This window comes from Clarias gariepinus, chromosome 1 (genome assembly GCF_024256425.1).
Source record: "Clarias gariepinus isolate MV-2021 ecotype Netherlands chromosome 1, CGAR_prim_01v2, whole genome shotgun sequence".
Lineage (NCBI taxonomy): Eukaryota > Metazoa > Chordata > Actinopteri > Siluriformes > Clariidae > Clarias > Clarias gariepinus.
This window is the reverse complement of record NC_071100.1, coordinates 37,247,228-37,261,471: the sequence shown is the minus strand read 5'-3', so window position 1 is coordinate 37,261,471 and position 14,244 is coordinate 37,247,228. Positions and strand designations below refer to the sequence as shown.

The 14,244-nt window shown below is 36.8% G+C and overlaps 2 protein-coding genes across 3 annotated transcripts; one reads left to right on the top strand and one right to left on the bottom strand.

Annotated features, from left to right (window-relative positions):
- Positions 1–524: 524 nt before the first annotated feature.
- Positions 525–2,598, bottom strand: LOC128521051 (MAD2L1-binding protein-like). The gene is made up of 3 exons (XM_053495532.1): positions 2,517–2,598; positions 1,341–1,576; positions 525–1,215 (listed from the first exon to the last, which is right to left on the bottom strand). The coding sequence occupies exons 1-3, from the start codon at positions 2,596–2,598 to the stop codon at positions 685–687; spliced, it is 849 nt and encodes a 282-aa protein (XP_053351507.1). The 3' UTR covers positions 525–684.
- Positions 2,599–10,753: 8,155 nt separating this feature from the next.
- Positions 10,754–13,754, top strand: LOC128530691 (MAD2L1-binding protein-like). Of its 2 annotated transcripts, none has more exons than XM_053504758.1 (3): positions 10,754–10,929; positions 12,795–13,057; positions 13,194–13,754. In XM_053504758.1, exons 1-3 carry the CDS (start codon positions 10,848–10,850, stop codon positions 13,722–13,724), a joined length of 876 nt encoding a protein of 291 aa, XP_053360733.1. In that variant the 5' UTR covers positions 10,754–10,847; the 3' UTR covers positions 13,725–13,754. The 2 variants fall into 2 exon arrangements, with proteins under 2 accessions (XP_053360733.1, XP_053360740.1); XM_053504765.1 differs by lacking the exon at positions 10,754–10,929 and adding an exon at positions 11,404–11,462.
- Positions 13,755–14,244: the final 490 nt, after the last annotated feature.

The following is a 14,244-nucleotide window of genomic DNA, read 5'->3' as shown; positions in this document are numbered from 1 at the left end:
TAGGACTGAACATGAACTCGCTTATGTTCCTGTAACAGGGTGCCTGTTAGCCGGCCTTATCTTATCTCCAGATAGAGTAAAAAAACTATATAACACAATTTTATTTAAAAATAGGAACCATACACTTTATTACACTGTATTATACATTATTGTATCCCTAATTACTATTTGCACTGTTGTTACTTTGCCATCCATAAAACTGCACATCAAGGTTGTACCGTAAATTAACTTTATTTTACTCATAAGTTCCTTTTTGTGATGACATATACAGTGTTTTGTCATCACATCTACAAACTTTCTTTGTGTTATTGTCTCTAGTGCTGCTGGATATGTGAAATTTCCGTCAGGATCAAGAAATTTATATCTATTTATAAGCATTTAGTGAGAAATGAATACCACATCTTTATTAATATATAAAATATTTCTTTATTAATATAATAAAATATATTTTGTCTGTAATATAAAAAATAAAACATGCATATCTAGATTAATTACACATAAAGTAAAATATTTTAACCTTCCCTACATTAGTATTTTTCAATATTTTTAACAATTCAATACATTTTTGAACAGCAATTTACTAAGACCAAGACTTTTCCATTGTATTTTGCAAATGTTGGCACTGTTGTACTTCCATACACTCCAAGTGTGCTAGATAATTGAGGAACTGGCTTTATTCCCATTCTACTTACAAAAACCCTTAATAGTTACAGGTGTTTGAAACCATATATAATCATCTGAGTCTCTTGTTTCAGGCTTCCTCTGGCCACTTCCAGACTCACCACTGGATAACACGATCGCCTTTCTCTTCACCTTTGTGGGAAGCCTAAAGTCAACTTTGGGCTTAAACCATTCCACACCACAGTTGCGATGGGCAAGCGCCATGACCGTGGTGCCCATGAGGCGCACTGTCTTAACTTCAGAAAACAGGTCCTCTGTGAAAAGGGTGCGAAACAGCTGCCTCAGACACAGGGATGTTTCCAAACTCCGCTCACTGCCTTCCAGCACCAAAGCCTCCATGTTGACCTCGTACACCTCTGTAGGAAGAATTCCAGAGCTTCCGAGGATGAAGAGCACACTGGGGACATAACTGAGGGAGAACAGCTCTTCCAGGTGTTCAAGCACCTCGTCCAGAACTCGCAGTGTCCGCTGACACCGCTGCCAAGTTAAGTCTCCTGATGACTTGATGGGTTTCCTAACATCGCCTTCCTCCAGCTGTGGGCAGAGAATAGTAGTAATTTCCTCAGTAATCATATAAATAATATTTTCACATCAAACCTAAACACTGATTTTACAGTACTGTTTGATTTATTTTCTGTGTTAAAGTCTTTGTGTTCTGCTTTTCTCTCCTGTGTGGTTTCGAGTTGCTGATTTTGGAAGACGACCATCTCGTCGTAGGTCATGGGCAGCTGTTGTGTCTGGTACAGGACACACTTCAGAAGCTCACAGACGAACGTGCAACAGCTATAGTGCATCACGGTCCCTGGAAATACCATGTCCACATGGCCATCCTCCAGGGATCTCCTCGCGATGTCTTCATCATCCTCGCACACACTCTCTATTTTGACCGCACTTGCTGCGTGTCTCCATTTAAAATAACACAATAACACATGCAAAAAAGATGACGTGTGAACGGCCTCTAAGACAGTTGGAATACACAAAAGTCTAGTCTGAGAAATGGCACTGTCTGCATTTAAATAGCTACCCAAACCTTGGCAAAAAAGTGTGGTCGCTAGACGAGGACACTGAGCTTTTCTTTGCACATTTTGATGACATCCTCACCACATAGTAATGTACTCACATTTTAACACTAATTTAATGTAGTAATGTACTCACATTTTTACCCTAATTTCCTTCATATTCAGTGTACAGTCACAGTTGAACTTTGTAGATTAATAAATAAATAATAAATAAAACACCGAATGTGACTGGAGGCATTTGTCCTGACTTTAACACTGTTGTTGTTGTTTTCAGGAGTGTTTGTTGTTTTGCATCCAGGTTACAATATTTAAAAATAAACAAATGAATAACACTCACTAGCTACTTAAACCCAATAGTGTGCTAATGTTGTAGGCTAGTTAGCTTAGCTAATGTTTCTGCACAGTGTATCTGTGACTTTAGTAACCTTTTAGAAACCTAGCTCTTTGTTTTAACTAAAGTAACATGAAACGCTAACTAGCCGTGCTCATTATCTTAAAGCATTAGCCAGAGTTTCATTTCTACCCACTAGTTTCAATACTTTTTATTTTCCGGATTAGTTTCCTGTTTTAACGCTGTTTGTGCGAGAGACAGAAAGAGACAGGGCCAGGGGTAGCTCAGTGGTTAAGGCATTGGACTACGGTTTGGAAGATCACAGGTTCGAATCCCACAACCACCAAGTTGCCACTGTTAAACCTTAACTGCTCAGATGTATAATGAGATAAAAATGTAAGTCTTATCCAGAGCGTCTGCCAAATGCCTAAATGTAAGAGAGAAAGGGCAGAGAAACGGCAAACTAACGTCGGTAATTAACTCACCGGTGGTAATGAACTCCTCTCCGGTCTGAAACTCCTCCTCCTGCCGGAGTCGCGGGGCGTCTCTCCTCATGCAGAAGCTCATCTCGGCTGCAATTATCGTTAGAAATAATCACAGAGAAAATCGGAGTAAGAGTGATCGCAGTGTAAATCTCAGCAGAAATAATGATCACAGAGTAAACTCGGCTTCATATATCGCGTCACAGCGTCAGTTCGAATTTGAAAAATAAACTTGATGCGTAACTGCCGTCACCATGGCAACCTGTCATGACTCCCCGAGCACTCGAGCGCCCTCTATTGACCAGCCGCTACTTATGCAGGCCTACTGTATAAAATCATTGTATTTATTGTTAATGATCAATATTAACTATTTGTAGTTTTTAATAATAAGACAGTTTTTACTTTAAATTATCATATACATAATCACATAATTTTGTCTGATCCCAGTCCAAGTGCTGTTGAAGGATGTGCTGATTGACATGTCCTGACTGATCAACTACTGAGAAGCTTTCATTTTTCTCGGACAATGTGGGAAAAAACTCAAGAACAGATGCCAAGAACAGCATGAAAGTGAATAATTGTGCAAAAAAACTTTGCATGGTTTCTGTTGGAAGTAACTTTCATGCTGTTCCTGGCACAATTACAAAGTTTATTTTGCACAATTACTATTATTTGCACTGTTGTCACATATAAAATTGCATATCAAGGCTGCACTACAGTTATCTTTATTTAACTTATTAGTTTCTTTCTTTTTTCACTATTGATTTATATGTTAATCAGATGCTTCTTATAAGGCTTTTCGACTAGCATTGCACTAGTAACTTCTGGTCAGTTCTCACATTACCCTGTGTTTAGTGACTATGTATAAGATATGCAGTGTGTAATCACATCTACAGCCTGTCTCTATCGCTGCTGGATATATGGAATCAATCCATCCATCCATCCATCCATATTTCAAACCTTTTATTAATTTCCATAATTAGGGATTACAGAAAATGTAAAATATTATAATGTAATATATACAGTGGTGTGAAAAACTATTTGCCCCCTTCCTGATTTCTTATTCTTTTGCATGTTTGTCACACTTAAATGTTTCTGATCATCAAACACATTTAACTATTAGTCAAAGATAACACAAGTAAACACAAAATGCAGTTTTTAAATGATGGTTTTTATTATTTAGGGAGAAAAAAAATCCAAACTTACATGGCCCTGTGTGAAAAAGTAATTGCCCCCTGAACCTAATAACTGGTTGGGCCACCCTTAGCAGCAATAACTGCAATCAAGTGTTTGCGATAACTCGCAACGAGTCTTTTACAGAGCTCTGGAGGAATTTTGGCCCACTCATCTTTGCAGAATTGTTGTAATTCAGCTTTATTTGAGAGTTTTCTAGCATGAACCGCCTTTTTAAGGTCATGCCACAACATCTCAATAGGATTCAGGTCAGGACTTTGACTGGGCCACTCCAAAGTCTTCATTTTGTTTTTCTTCAGCCATTCAGAGGTGGATTTGCTGGTGTGTTTTGGGTCATTGTCCTGCTGCAGCACCCAAAATCGCTTCAGCTTGAGTTGACGAACAGATGGCCGGACATTCTCCTTCAGGATTTTTTGGTAGACAGTAGAATTCATGGTTCCATCTATCACAGCAAGCCTTCCAGGTCCTGAAGCAGCAAAACGACCCCAGACCATCACACTACCACCCCCATATTTTACTGTTGGTATGGTGTTCTTTTTCTGAAATGCTGTGTTACTTTTACGCCAGATGTAACGGGACACGCACCTTCCAAAAAGTTCAACTTTTGTCTCGTCGGTCCACAAGGTATTTTCCCAAAAGTCTTGGCAATCATTGAGATGTTTTTTAGCAAAATTGAGACGAGCCTTAATGTTCTTTTTGCTTAAAAGTGGTTTGCCTTGGAAATCTGCCATGCAGGCCGTTTTTGCCCAGTCTCTTTCTTATGGTGGAGTCATGAACACTGACCTTAATTGAGGCTAATGAGACCTGCAGTTCTTTAGATGTTGTCCTGGGGTCTTTTGTGGCCTCTTGGATGAGTTGTCTCTGCGCTCTTGGGGTAATTTTGGTCGGCCGGCCACTCCTGGGAAGGTTCACCACTGTTCCATGTTTTTGCCATTTGAGGATAATGGCTCTCACTGTGGTTCGCTGGAGTCCCAAAGCTTTAGAAATGGCTTTATAACCTTTACCAGACTGATAGATCTCAATTACTTTTGTTCTCATTTGTTCCTGAATTTCTTTGGATCTTGGCATAATGTCTAGCTTTTGAGGTGCTTTTGGTCTACTTCTCTGTGTCAGGTAGCTCCTATTTAAGTGATTTTTTGATTGAAACAGGTGTGGCAGTAATCAGGCCTGGGGGTGACTACAGAAATTGAACTTTTAACTGTGATAAACCACAGTTAAGTTATTTTTTATCAAGGGGGGGCAATTACTTTTTCACACAGGGCCATGTAGATTTGGAGTTTTTTTTCTCCCTTAATAACGTAATCTTCATTTAAAAACTGCATTTTGTGTTCAATTATGTTATCTTTGACTAATAGTTAACGGTTTTTGATGAGCAGAAACATTTAAGTGTGACAAACATGCAAAAGAATAAGAAATCAGGAAGGGGGCAAATAGTTTTTCACACCACTGTATATATATATATATATATATATATATATATATATATATATATATAAAACATTATTTGAATATTTTATTTTAAGTTATTTCTGAACATTTACTTATTTCCTATGCTTTTTCCCAAAGCTACCTCTGAGGTAAAGTACCAAGTGTATATTACTAATTAATTAATAAACATTATTAATTCCTCATTATATCTAGGTCACGTCCCAAACCTTTCAAGTTGGTAGTTATTAAGCCGTTCCTTAAAAAATCTAATTTGGACACGAATGAAATAACAAATTACAGACCGATTTCAAACCTTCCATTTATATAAAAAAATATTAGAAAAAGTAGTATCAGCTCAAATATGCACATTCTTGCAGAAAAACAACATCCTTGAAGAATTTCAGTCAGGTTTCAGGCCCCATCATGGTACAGAAACTGCACTAGTTGCTGCATTTGACACTATAGATCATAATATTCTCATAGATCGCTTACAAAATCACATAGGTATTCAGGGACAGGCATTAGATCATACCTGTCTGATCAATACCATTTTGTTGATCTAAATGGAGAACCGTCTGGTGTAATGCCAGTGAAATATGGGGTACCACAAGGGTCAATTTTAGGACCTCTGCTGTTCTCAATATACATGTTTCCCTTGGGTAACATCATTAGAAGACATGGGATTAGTTTCCATTGTTATGCTGATGATACTCAAAAATATCAACAACAAAAAATCTCAACAAAACCAGACGAAATACCCAAGTTGTCTAGATTAACTGAGTGTGTCCAGGACATAAAAGATTGGATGACCAATAACTTTCTTTTACTAAATTCATATAAGACAGAGATATTACTCATCAACCCAAAAACCAGCACACAACAGCGTTCACAATCATATTTCCAATATCACAAAAACAGCCTTTTTCCATCTTAGAAATATTGCCAAGCTTAGGAGCATCTTATCCGTATCTGATGCAGAAAAGCTAGTTCATGCATTCATGACCTCCAGACTGGACTATTGTAATGCATTACTAGGTGGTTGTCCTGCATCCTCAATAAACAAGCTTCAGTTAGTCCAAAATGCAGCCGCCAGGGTTCTCACTAGATCCAGAAAATATGATCATATAACCCCAATATTATCATCCCTGCACTGGCTACCTGTTCAGTTTAGAATTAATTACAAAATAGTATTACTTACATACAAGGCATTAAATGGTTTAGCACCCACATATCCAGCCAGTCTTCTGATACGCTACAATCCACCACGCTCCTTAAGATCACAAAACTCTGGACTTCTGGTAGTTCCCAGAATTTCAAAATCTACAAAAGGGGGTAGGGCTTTTTCATATTTAGCTCTAAAGCTTTGGAATAGCCTTCCAGACAGTGTTTGGAGCTCAGTTTAAAAGTAGACTCAAGACGCATCTCTTTAATCTGGCATACGCGTAACTCATCCCATAACTTCATACTCCAGTACATCTATCCTGAATGGCAACTACGCCAATTCTCTCCATTTGTTCTGTATTTTTCTACCCATCCCGAGGCATCTGTAGATTGTACAAGCTTCAGTAGACAAAGGCCAACCCTGCGCGGTTCCTGAGGCATCCAGAGAAGGACCAGCTCAAGCTGGATTCTGCTTTATGATGGTTGGAGCTACACATGCTGCTCCTGTGCTTCCAGTGATCCAGACCCCATCTGCCCTTTGCACCTACCACCTCATCCCTATGCTGAACTGGACATCATGTTAATTTAAAGAATTTCTGTTATATTAAACTTTCAGCTGCATAACACAGATGATGTTATATCATCTCTATCTGTTATCACGCAAATGAGGATGGGTTCCCTGTTGAGTCTGGTTCCTCTCAGGGTTTCCTCCTATTGCCATCTCAGGGAGTTTTTCCTTGCCACTGTCACCGTCACCCTTGGCTTGCTCATCAGAGACATTTCATTCATCATTCATTCATTCATCTCATTATTATCTAGACATATTTTTCTCTCACATACACACAATTTATTTATTTTATTTATTATTATTTTATTTTTTTATTTATTATAATTTTTTATGAAATTAAAAAATAATAATTTATTTCATTTTTGTGAAGCTGTGACCATTTTTAAACGCACTATATAAATAAAATAAAATTGAATTGAAAAATTGCAGATCAATTCCTGCTTTCTGTTTCACCCAAATGAGGATGGGTTCCCTGTTAAGTCTGGTTCCTCTTAAGGTTTGTTCCTATTGCCATCTCAGGGAGTTTTTCCTTGCCACTGTCGCTTGCGGCTTGCTCACCAGGGACGATCTGCTCATCTTGATTCATGCACAATTACATTCCATACATACTTAAATAATTCTTTTGATCATGTAAAGCTGCTTTGTGACAATGACAATTGTTAAAAGCGCTATAACAATAAAATGTAATTGAATTGAATTAATATGCACTGTGGATGATATGTGTTTGTCTATTCGCACACACTGAAAGCAATTTGTTAAAAAGTCCATAGGCCAGTTGCACAGTACAGAGTTTAATACAGAGAGCACAACAGCCACTGCATCGTCTGTCGATCTGTTTGGTCTGTATGCAAACTGGTAATGCATCCTCAATGCATTTGATCACCTACATCTCCAAACATTTTGTAGATATACTGTAGGTGTAAGTGCGACCGGTCTGTAATCATTTAGACAGGTGATATGTGATATTTTGGGGATGAGAACTATAGTGGATTTTTTTTAAAGCATGCTGGGGCACATGATGTGGATAGCGACAGATTAAAGCAACAGAATATTACATTTGACAAGCCCTGTCCCTGATTGTAATATCAGTGTAATTTAAATGTTTTCTATGTACAGTATCTCATTGGGCCTTTGCTATAACACATTTATCCCCAGACTTTTACCAACCATTTCGTCAACCATAGAAGTCTTGTGTCTTTCCAATAAAAATAACTGAAAAGTATTAAAACAAAAACCAATCAGGATGAAATCAGTTCAGTTCTTTTCTTCCTAATTGAAAATTAATAACTATTTTCAGTATAACAAATAGCTTAAACGTAATTAAATACATTTGTGATTTGAAGGTTTTTACATGATGCGAAAACCTACCACCTGTGACTATGAAGGGTTTTTGTAAATGTGTTAGAGTGCTAGAGAAATATGTGATGGTGTATTGAAACATTATATGAAAAATTATATATATATTTTTTTACATAACAATACATTCAACTTTCTGCTATAATGTTATTTAAGCACTTTTTTGGATGTTTTATTTAAACAAATCCCCCTTTTTGGGCAAATTGTTAGTGGTGTACTATATATATATATATATAATTGTATATATCCTTTTCTGTATGATATTTAATAATGGAAAATCTATCAATTTACAAGCAAGTTCTCTGTATTTAACATCCTGGGCCTGTACAAGTTTGTGTAACACGCTTTTAAATTAAACCCGCGGTTAGATAAAAAATTATGTCTCATAAAAATGCTGATGTGGTCAAGACAGAATCGAAGTTTGACACTGATGCACTAATGCACTGCTCGGGCCAAGAGTCCCTGAACCCTGTGTATCCATTGAGCCTTTAACTATTAAATTAATGAAGCAATTAATGAATATCAGTTAAAATGCTTGGCTCAACTAAGTACTGTACATACATTGGCCAGCCATAATATTAACGCTTACTATCAGTTATATTCCAATAAACTGTTGACAAGATCATAGGCCCCCAAGGCTTGTTCCTGTGGGAACCAAATGCTAGACTGCTGTGTATGGAGCAGACAAAGAGTTCCAAATTCCCCAAATCTCAATCCAATCCTGCATCCATGGAAGGTGCTGGAGAGACAAGTCTGATCCATGAAGGCCCCACTTTACAACCTACAGCACTTAAATGATCTGCTGAAAATGTCCTGGTGTCAGACACCACAGCCTCCAGGGGTCAGAGCTGTTTTGGTAGCACGAAAGGAACCTATGCAATAAAAAAGGTATTTATATATAAAATATATTTAGATGTATTTGATCATATTTTGCCTATTTGTTGGAGCTGTGGAATTGTAAAACTTGTGAACTTACACCTATGTAATAACAAACTGCATATGTCAATGCCTGTCAATGATTCAAAAGATGCAACTACTACACAAGCATGCATTAAATGTGTAAAAATAAAAAAACATGATGATTAATTTACATATTTTAAAAAAATAAAAGACAATTCCATATATAAGAGAGAAAAATTCTTACTCACTGTCCCAGTATCTTAGACACATTGCTCTTGTTTTGTCAAAGAAACATGATAATGTTTATATGAATGAAAAGGTCAGTCAGACATGCACTGAAGAGTAATAGATTTGTATTATTAATTTATTCACACACAGCATTATGTAAAAAAAAAATGTTTTACTTAATTTGTTTGCAAAAAATGCAGGTGCATTAATAAAAATACATGGTCTGTTTTTAAAAAAAAGTTATAAAAAAATAATTTTAATTTTATGTCATTTACCCAATTATTGCACTCACTAAAGTAAGCAGAGCAGTATGTGTGACATGAGTACACAGGCACATACACCCAGTCGAAAAAAAGTGTATAAAATTAGGGAATATACTGTATATTTAAAGAGACTTATCATTGTACAGGTGTGTGTGGAAATGTTTAGTTATTATTCATAATTAAACCTCAAAATTAATGTTTGTGATTAAGAGAAGTCCTGACCTAAAGCAGCTTTTTCACCCCTGGACAGATACAAAAAAACAAAAAACACAAAGAAAAATATAATAAATAAACATAAAAAAAAGTTTTATAATGTTTTACATTTTCTGTAATCCCTAATCATGGAAATTAATAAAAGGTTTGAAATATGGATGGATGGATGGATGGATTGATTCCATATATCCAGCAGCGATAGAGACAGGTTGTAAATGTGATTACACACTGCATATCTTATACATAGTCACTAAACACAGGGTAATGTGAGAACTGACCGGAAGTTACTAGTGCAATGCTAGTCGAAAAGCTATATAAGAAGCATATGATTAACATATAAATCAATAGTGAAAAAAAGAAAGAAACTAATAAGTGAAATAAAGATAACTGTAGTGCAGCCTTGATATGCAATTTTATATTTGACAACAGTGCAAATAATGGTAATTGTGCAAAAAAAAAAACTTTGTAATTGTGCCAGGAACAGCATGAAAGTTACTTCCAACAGAAACCATGCAAAGTTTTTTGCACAATTATTCACTTTTATGCTGTTCTTGGCATCTGTTCTTGAGTTTTTTCCCACATTGTCAGAGAAAAAGGAAAGCTTCTCAGTAGTTGATCAGTCAGGACATGTCAATCAGCACATCCTTCAACAGCACTTGGACTGGGATCAGACAAAATTATGTGATTATGTATATGATAATTTAAAGTAAAAACTGTCTCATTATTAATAACTACAAATAGTTAATATTGATTATAAATCATAAATAAAAAGATTTTATACGGTAGGCCTGCATAAGTAGCGGCTGGTCAATAGAGGGCGCTCGAGTGCTCGGGGAGTCATGACAGGTTGCCATGGTGACGGCAGTTACGCATCAAGTTTATTTTTCAAATTCGAACTTACGCTGTGACGCGATATATGAAGCCGAGTTTACTCTGTGATCATTATTTCTGCTGAGATTTACACTGCGATCACTCTTACTCCGATTTTCTCTGTGATTATTTCTAACGATAATTGCAGCCGAGATGAGCTTCTGCATGAGGAGAGACGCCCCGCGACTCCGGCAGGAGGAGGAGTTTCAGACCGGAGAGGAGTTCATTACCACCGGTGAGTTAATTACCGACGTTAGTTTGTCGTTTCTCTCACCCTTTCTCTCTTTCTGTCTCTCTAGCACAAACTGCGTTAAAACAGGAAACTAATCAGGAAAATAAAAAGTATTGAAACTAGTGGGTAGAAATGAAACTCTGGCTAATGCTTTAAGATAATGAGCACGGCTAGTTAGCGTTTCATGTTACTTTAGTTAAAACAAAGAGCTAGGTTTCTAAAAGGTTACTAAAGTCACAGATACACTGTGCAGAAACATTAGCTAAGCTAACTAGCCTACAACATTAGCACACTGTTGGGTTTAAGTAACTAGTGAGTGTTATTCATTTGTTTATTTTTAAATATTGTAACCTGGATGCAAAACAACAAACACTCCAGAAAACAACAACAAACACTCCAGAAAACAACAACAACAGTGTTAAAAATCAGGACAAATGCCTTCAGTCACATTCAGTGTTTTATTTATTATTTATTTATTAATCTACAAAGTTCAACTGTGACTGTACACTGAATATGAAGGAAATTAGGGTTAAAATGTGAGTACATTACTACATTAAATTAGTGTTAAAATGTGAGTACATTACTATGTGGTGAGGATGTCATCAAAATGTGCAATGAAAAGCTCAGTGTCCTCGTCTAGCGACCACACTTTTTTGCCAAGGTTTGGGTAGCTATTTAAATGCAGACAGTGCCATTTCTCAGACTAGACTGTTGTGTATTCCGACTGTCTTAGAGGCCACAGTGAGATAAAATGTCTCAACTATTTATAATGGCACAAGTGCCCTGCAGGTCATGCAACAACCAGTCAGCTTCACACTTTCTGTCTTCCTGCATCAGCTGGTGAAATGTTGCTCTGTTTTCTTCGTACTCGAAGGAAGGGAAGCACCCAAACATGACGTTTTTCCGCCTCCTCTTTTTAGAGTGTCATCTAAATATTTTCTAAGTACAGTAGCTCATTAGGCCTTTGCTATAACACATTTATCCCCAGAATTTTATGCCTCTAGACTTCTATGGTTAAAGAAATGGGTTAGAAAAATATCAATGGTATCAGTATTGAAACAAAAAACAAACTAACAGGATAAAGAGACTTTAGTTTTTTTTTTTCTATGTGAAAAGTAATAGCTACTTTAAGCATACCAAATATTTAAACTAGTGCTGTCAAAATTAGTGCGTTAACGCATGCGATTAATTTGAAATATTTAACGCATTAAAAAAAATTTACGCAATTAACGCGGTTGCAGTTTTTTTTATTTTCTGTTGTGGCCGACGTGTGTTCAACGTGCAAAGTAGTATGGATAAGACCAAGGAAGGACTTTTAGACGGAAAGTTTCAGTATAAAACTCTGCCGGATGGTCCTGTGGATAAAACAAAAGTAATCTGTACATTTTGCACAGCCGAATTTAAATACCAGAGAAGTAATTCGTCTTTGACATATCACTTAAAAGCAAAACACCCCACCGAAACAATCTCTACAGGGCCTCACCAATGTAAATTGCATTAATTGTTTTGAAATTCAAATGACACAAATGGCACATACCTGTGTTTTTATTTCTGTAATAAATATGGCTTTCAAGCCAACAGTTAATTTGGAGAATATTGATGGTTTATTGCAGGTATGTTGTTTACATGAGAAAATCTGTGTTACAAGTTAAACAAAAATTCCAATAAACAATCATATTTGAATTTAAATAGTTTCATTGTCTTGAGTTTACATTAATTATTTACATTTACATATCCAAAAAGTTTCAGTCTTTTAATTGTGATTAATCGCGATTAATTGCAAAAAATTGTGCGATTAATTAGTTAATTTTTTTTAATCGATTGACAGCACTAATTTAAACTAAATGAAATGTGTTCCTGCCCTGAAGGTGTTCACATGACGGGACAGCACGAGTCTGACTGTAGCAAAGTGTCTGGACAGCAGTCTGCGTGCGAGGATGATGAAGACATCGCGAGGAGATCCCAGGAGGAGGGCCACGTGGACGTGGTTTTTCCAGGGACCGTGATGCACTATAGCTGTTGCACGTTCGTCTGTGAGCTTCTGAAGTGTGTCCTGTACCAGACTCAACAGCTGCCCATGACCTATGACGAGATGGTCGTCTTCCAAAATCAGCAACTCGAAACCACACAGGTGAGAGAAAAGCAGAACACAAAGACTTTAACACAGAAAATAAATCAAACAGTACTGTAAAATCAGTGTTTAGGTTTGATGTGCAGATATTATTTATATGATTACTGAGAAAATGACTACTATTCTCTGCCCACAGCTGGAGGAAGGCGATTTTAAGAAACCCATCAAGTCATCAGGAGACTCAACTTGGCTGCGGTGCCAGCGGACACTGCAAGTTCTGGACGAGGTGCTTGAACACCTGGAGGAGCTGTTCTCCCTCAGTTATGTCCCCAGTGTGCTCTTTATCCTCGGAAGCTCTGGAATTCTTCCCACAGAGGTGTACGAGGTCAACATGGAGGCTTTGGTGCTGAAAGGCAGTGACCGCAGTTTGGAAACATCCCTGTGTCTGAGGCAGCTGTTTCGCACCCTTTTCACGGAGGACCTGTTTTCGGAAGTTAAGACAGTGCGCCTCATGGGCACCACGGTCATGGCGCTTGCCCATCGCAACTGTGGTGTGGAATGGTTTAAGCCCAAAGTTGACTTCAGGCTCCCCACGAAGGTGAAGAGAAAGACGATAGTCTTATCCAGTGGTGGGTCTGGAAGTGGCCAGAGGAAGCCTGACACTAGAGACTTAGATAATTATATATGGTTTCAAACACCTGTAACTATTAAGGGTTTTTGTAAATAAAATGGGAATAAAGCCAGGTCCTCAATTATCTAGCGCACTTTGAGTGTATGGAAGTACAACAGTGCCAACATTTGCAAAATTCAATGAAAAAGTCTTGGTCTTAGTATATTGCTGTTCAAAAATGTATTGAATTGTTAAAAATATTGAAAGTACTAATATAGGGAATTTTATTATTTTTTAAATTATATTTGAGCTGTAATCGTAGAAATTTAAACAAGGTTTGAAATATTTTATTTTATGTGTAATGAATTTAGATATTCAAGTTTTATTTTTTATGTTACAGAAAAAATATATTTTAATTTATTAATAAAGATATATTTTATATATTAATAAAGATGCAGTATTCATTTCTCACTTAATGCTGATAGATAGATAGATAGATAGATAGATAGATAGATAGATACTTTATTGATCCTGAAGACAACTCCACATATCCAATCACAGCAATAGAGACAATAACACAAAGAAAGGTTGTAGATGTGATGACACACTGTATATGTCATCACAAAAAGGAATTAAT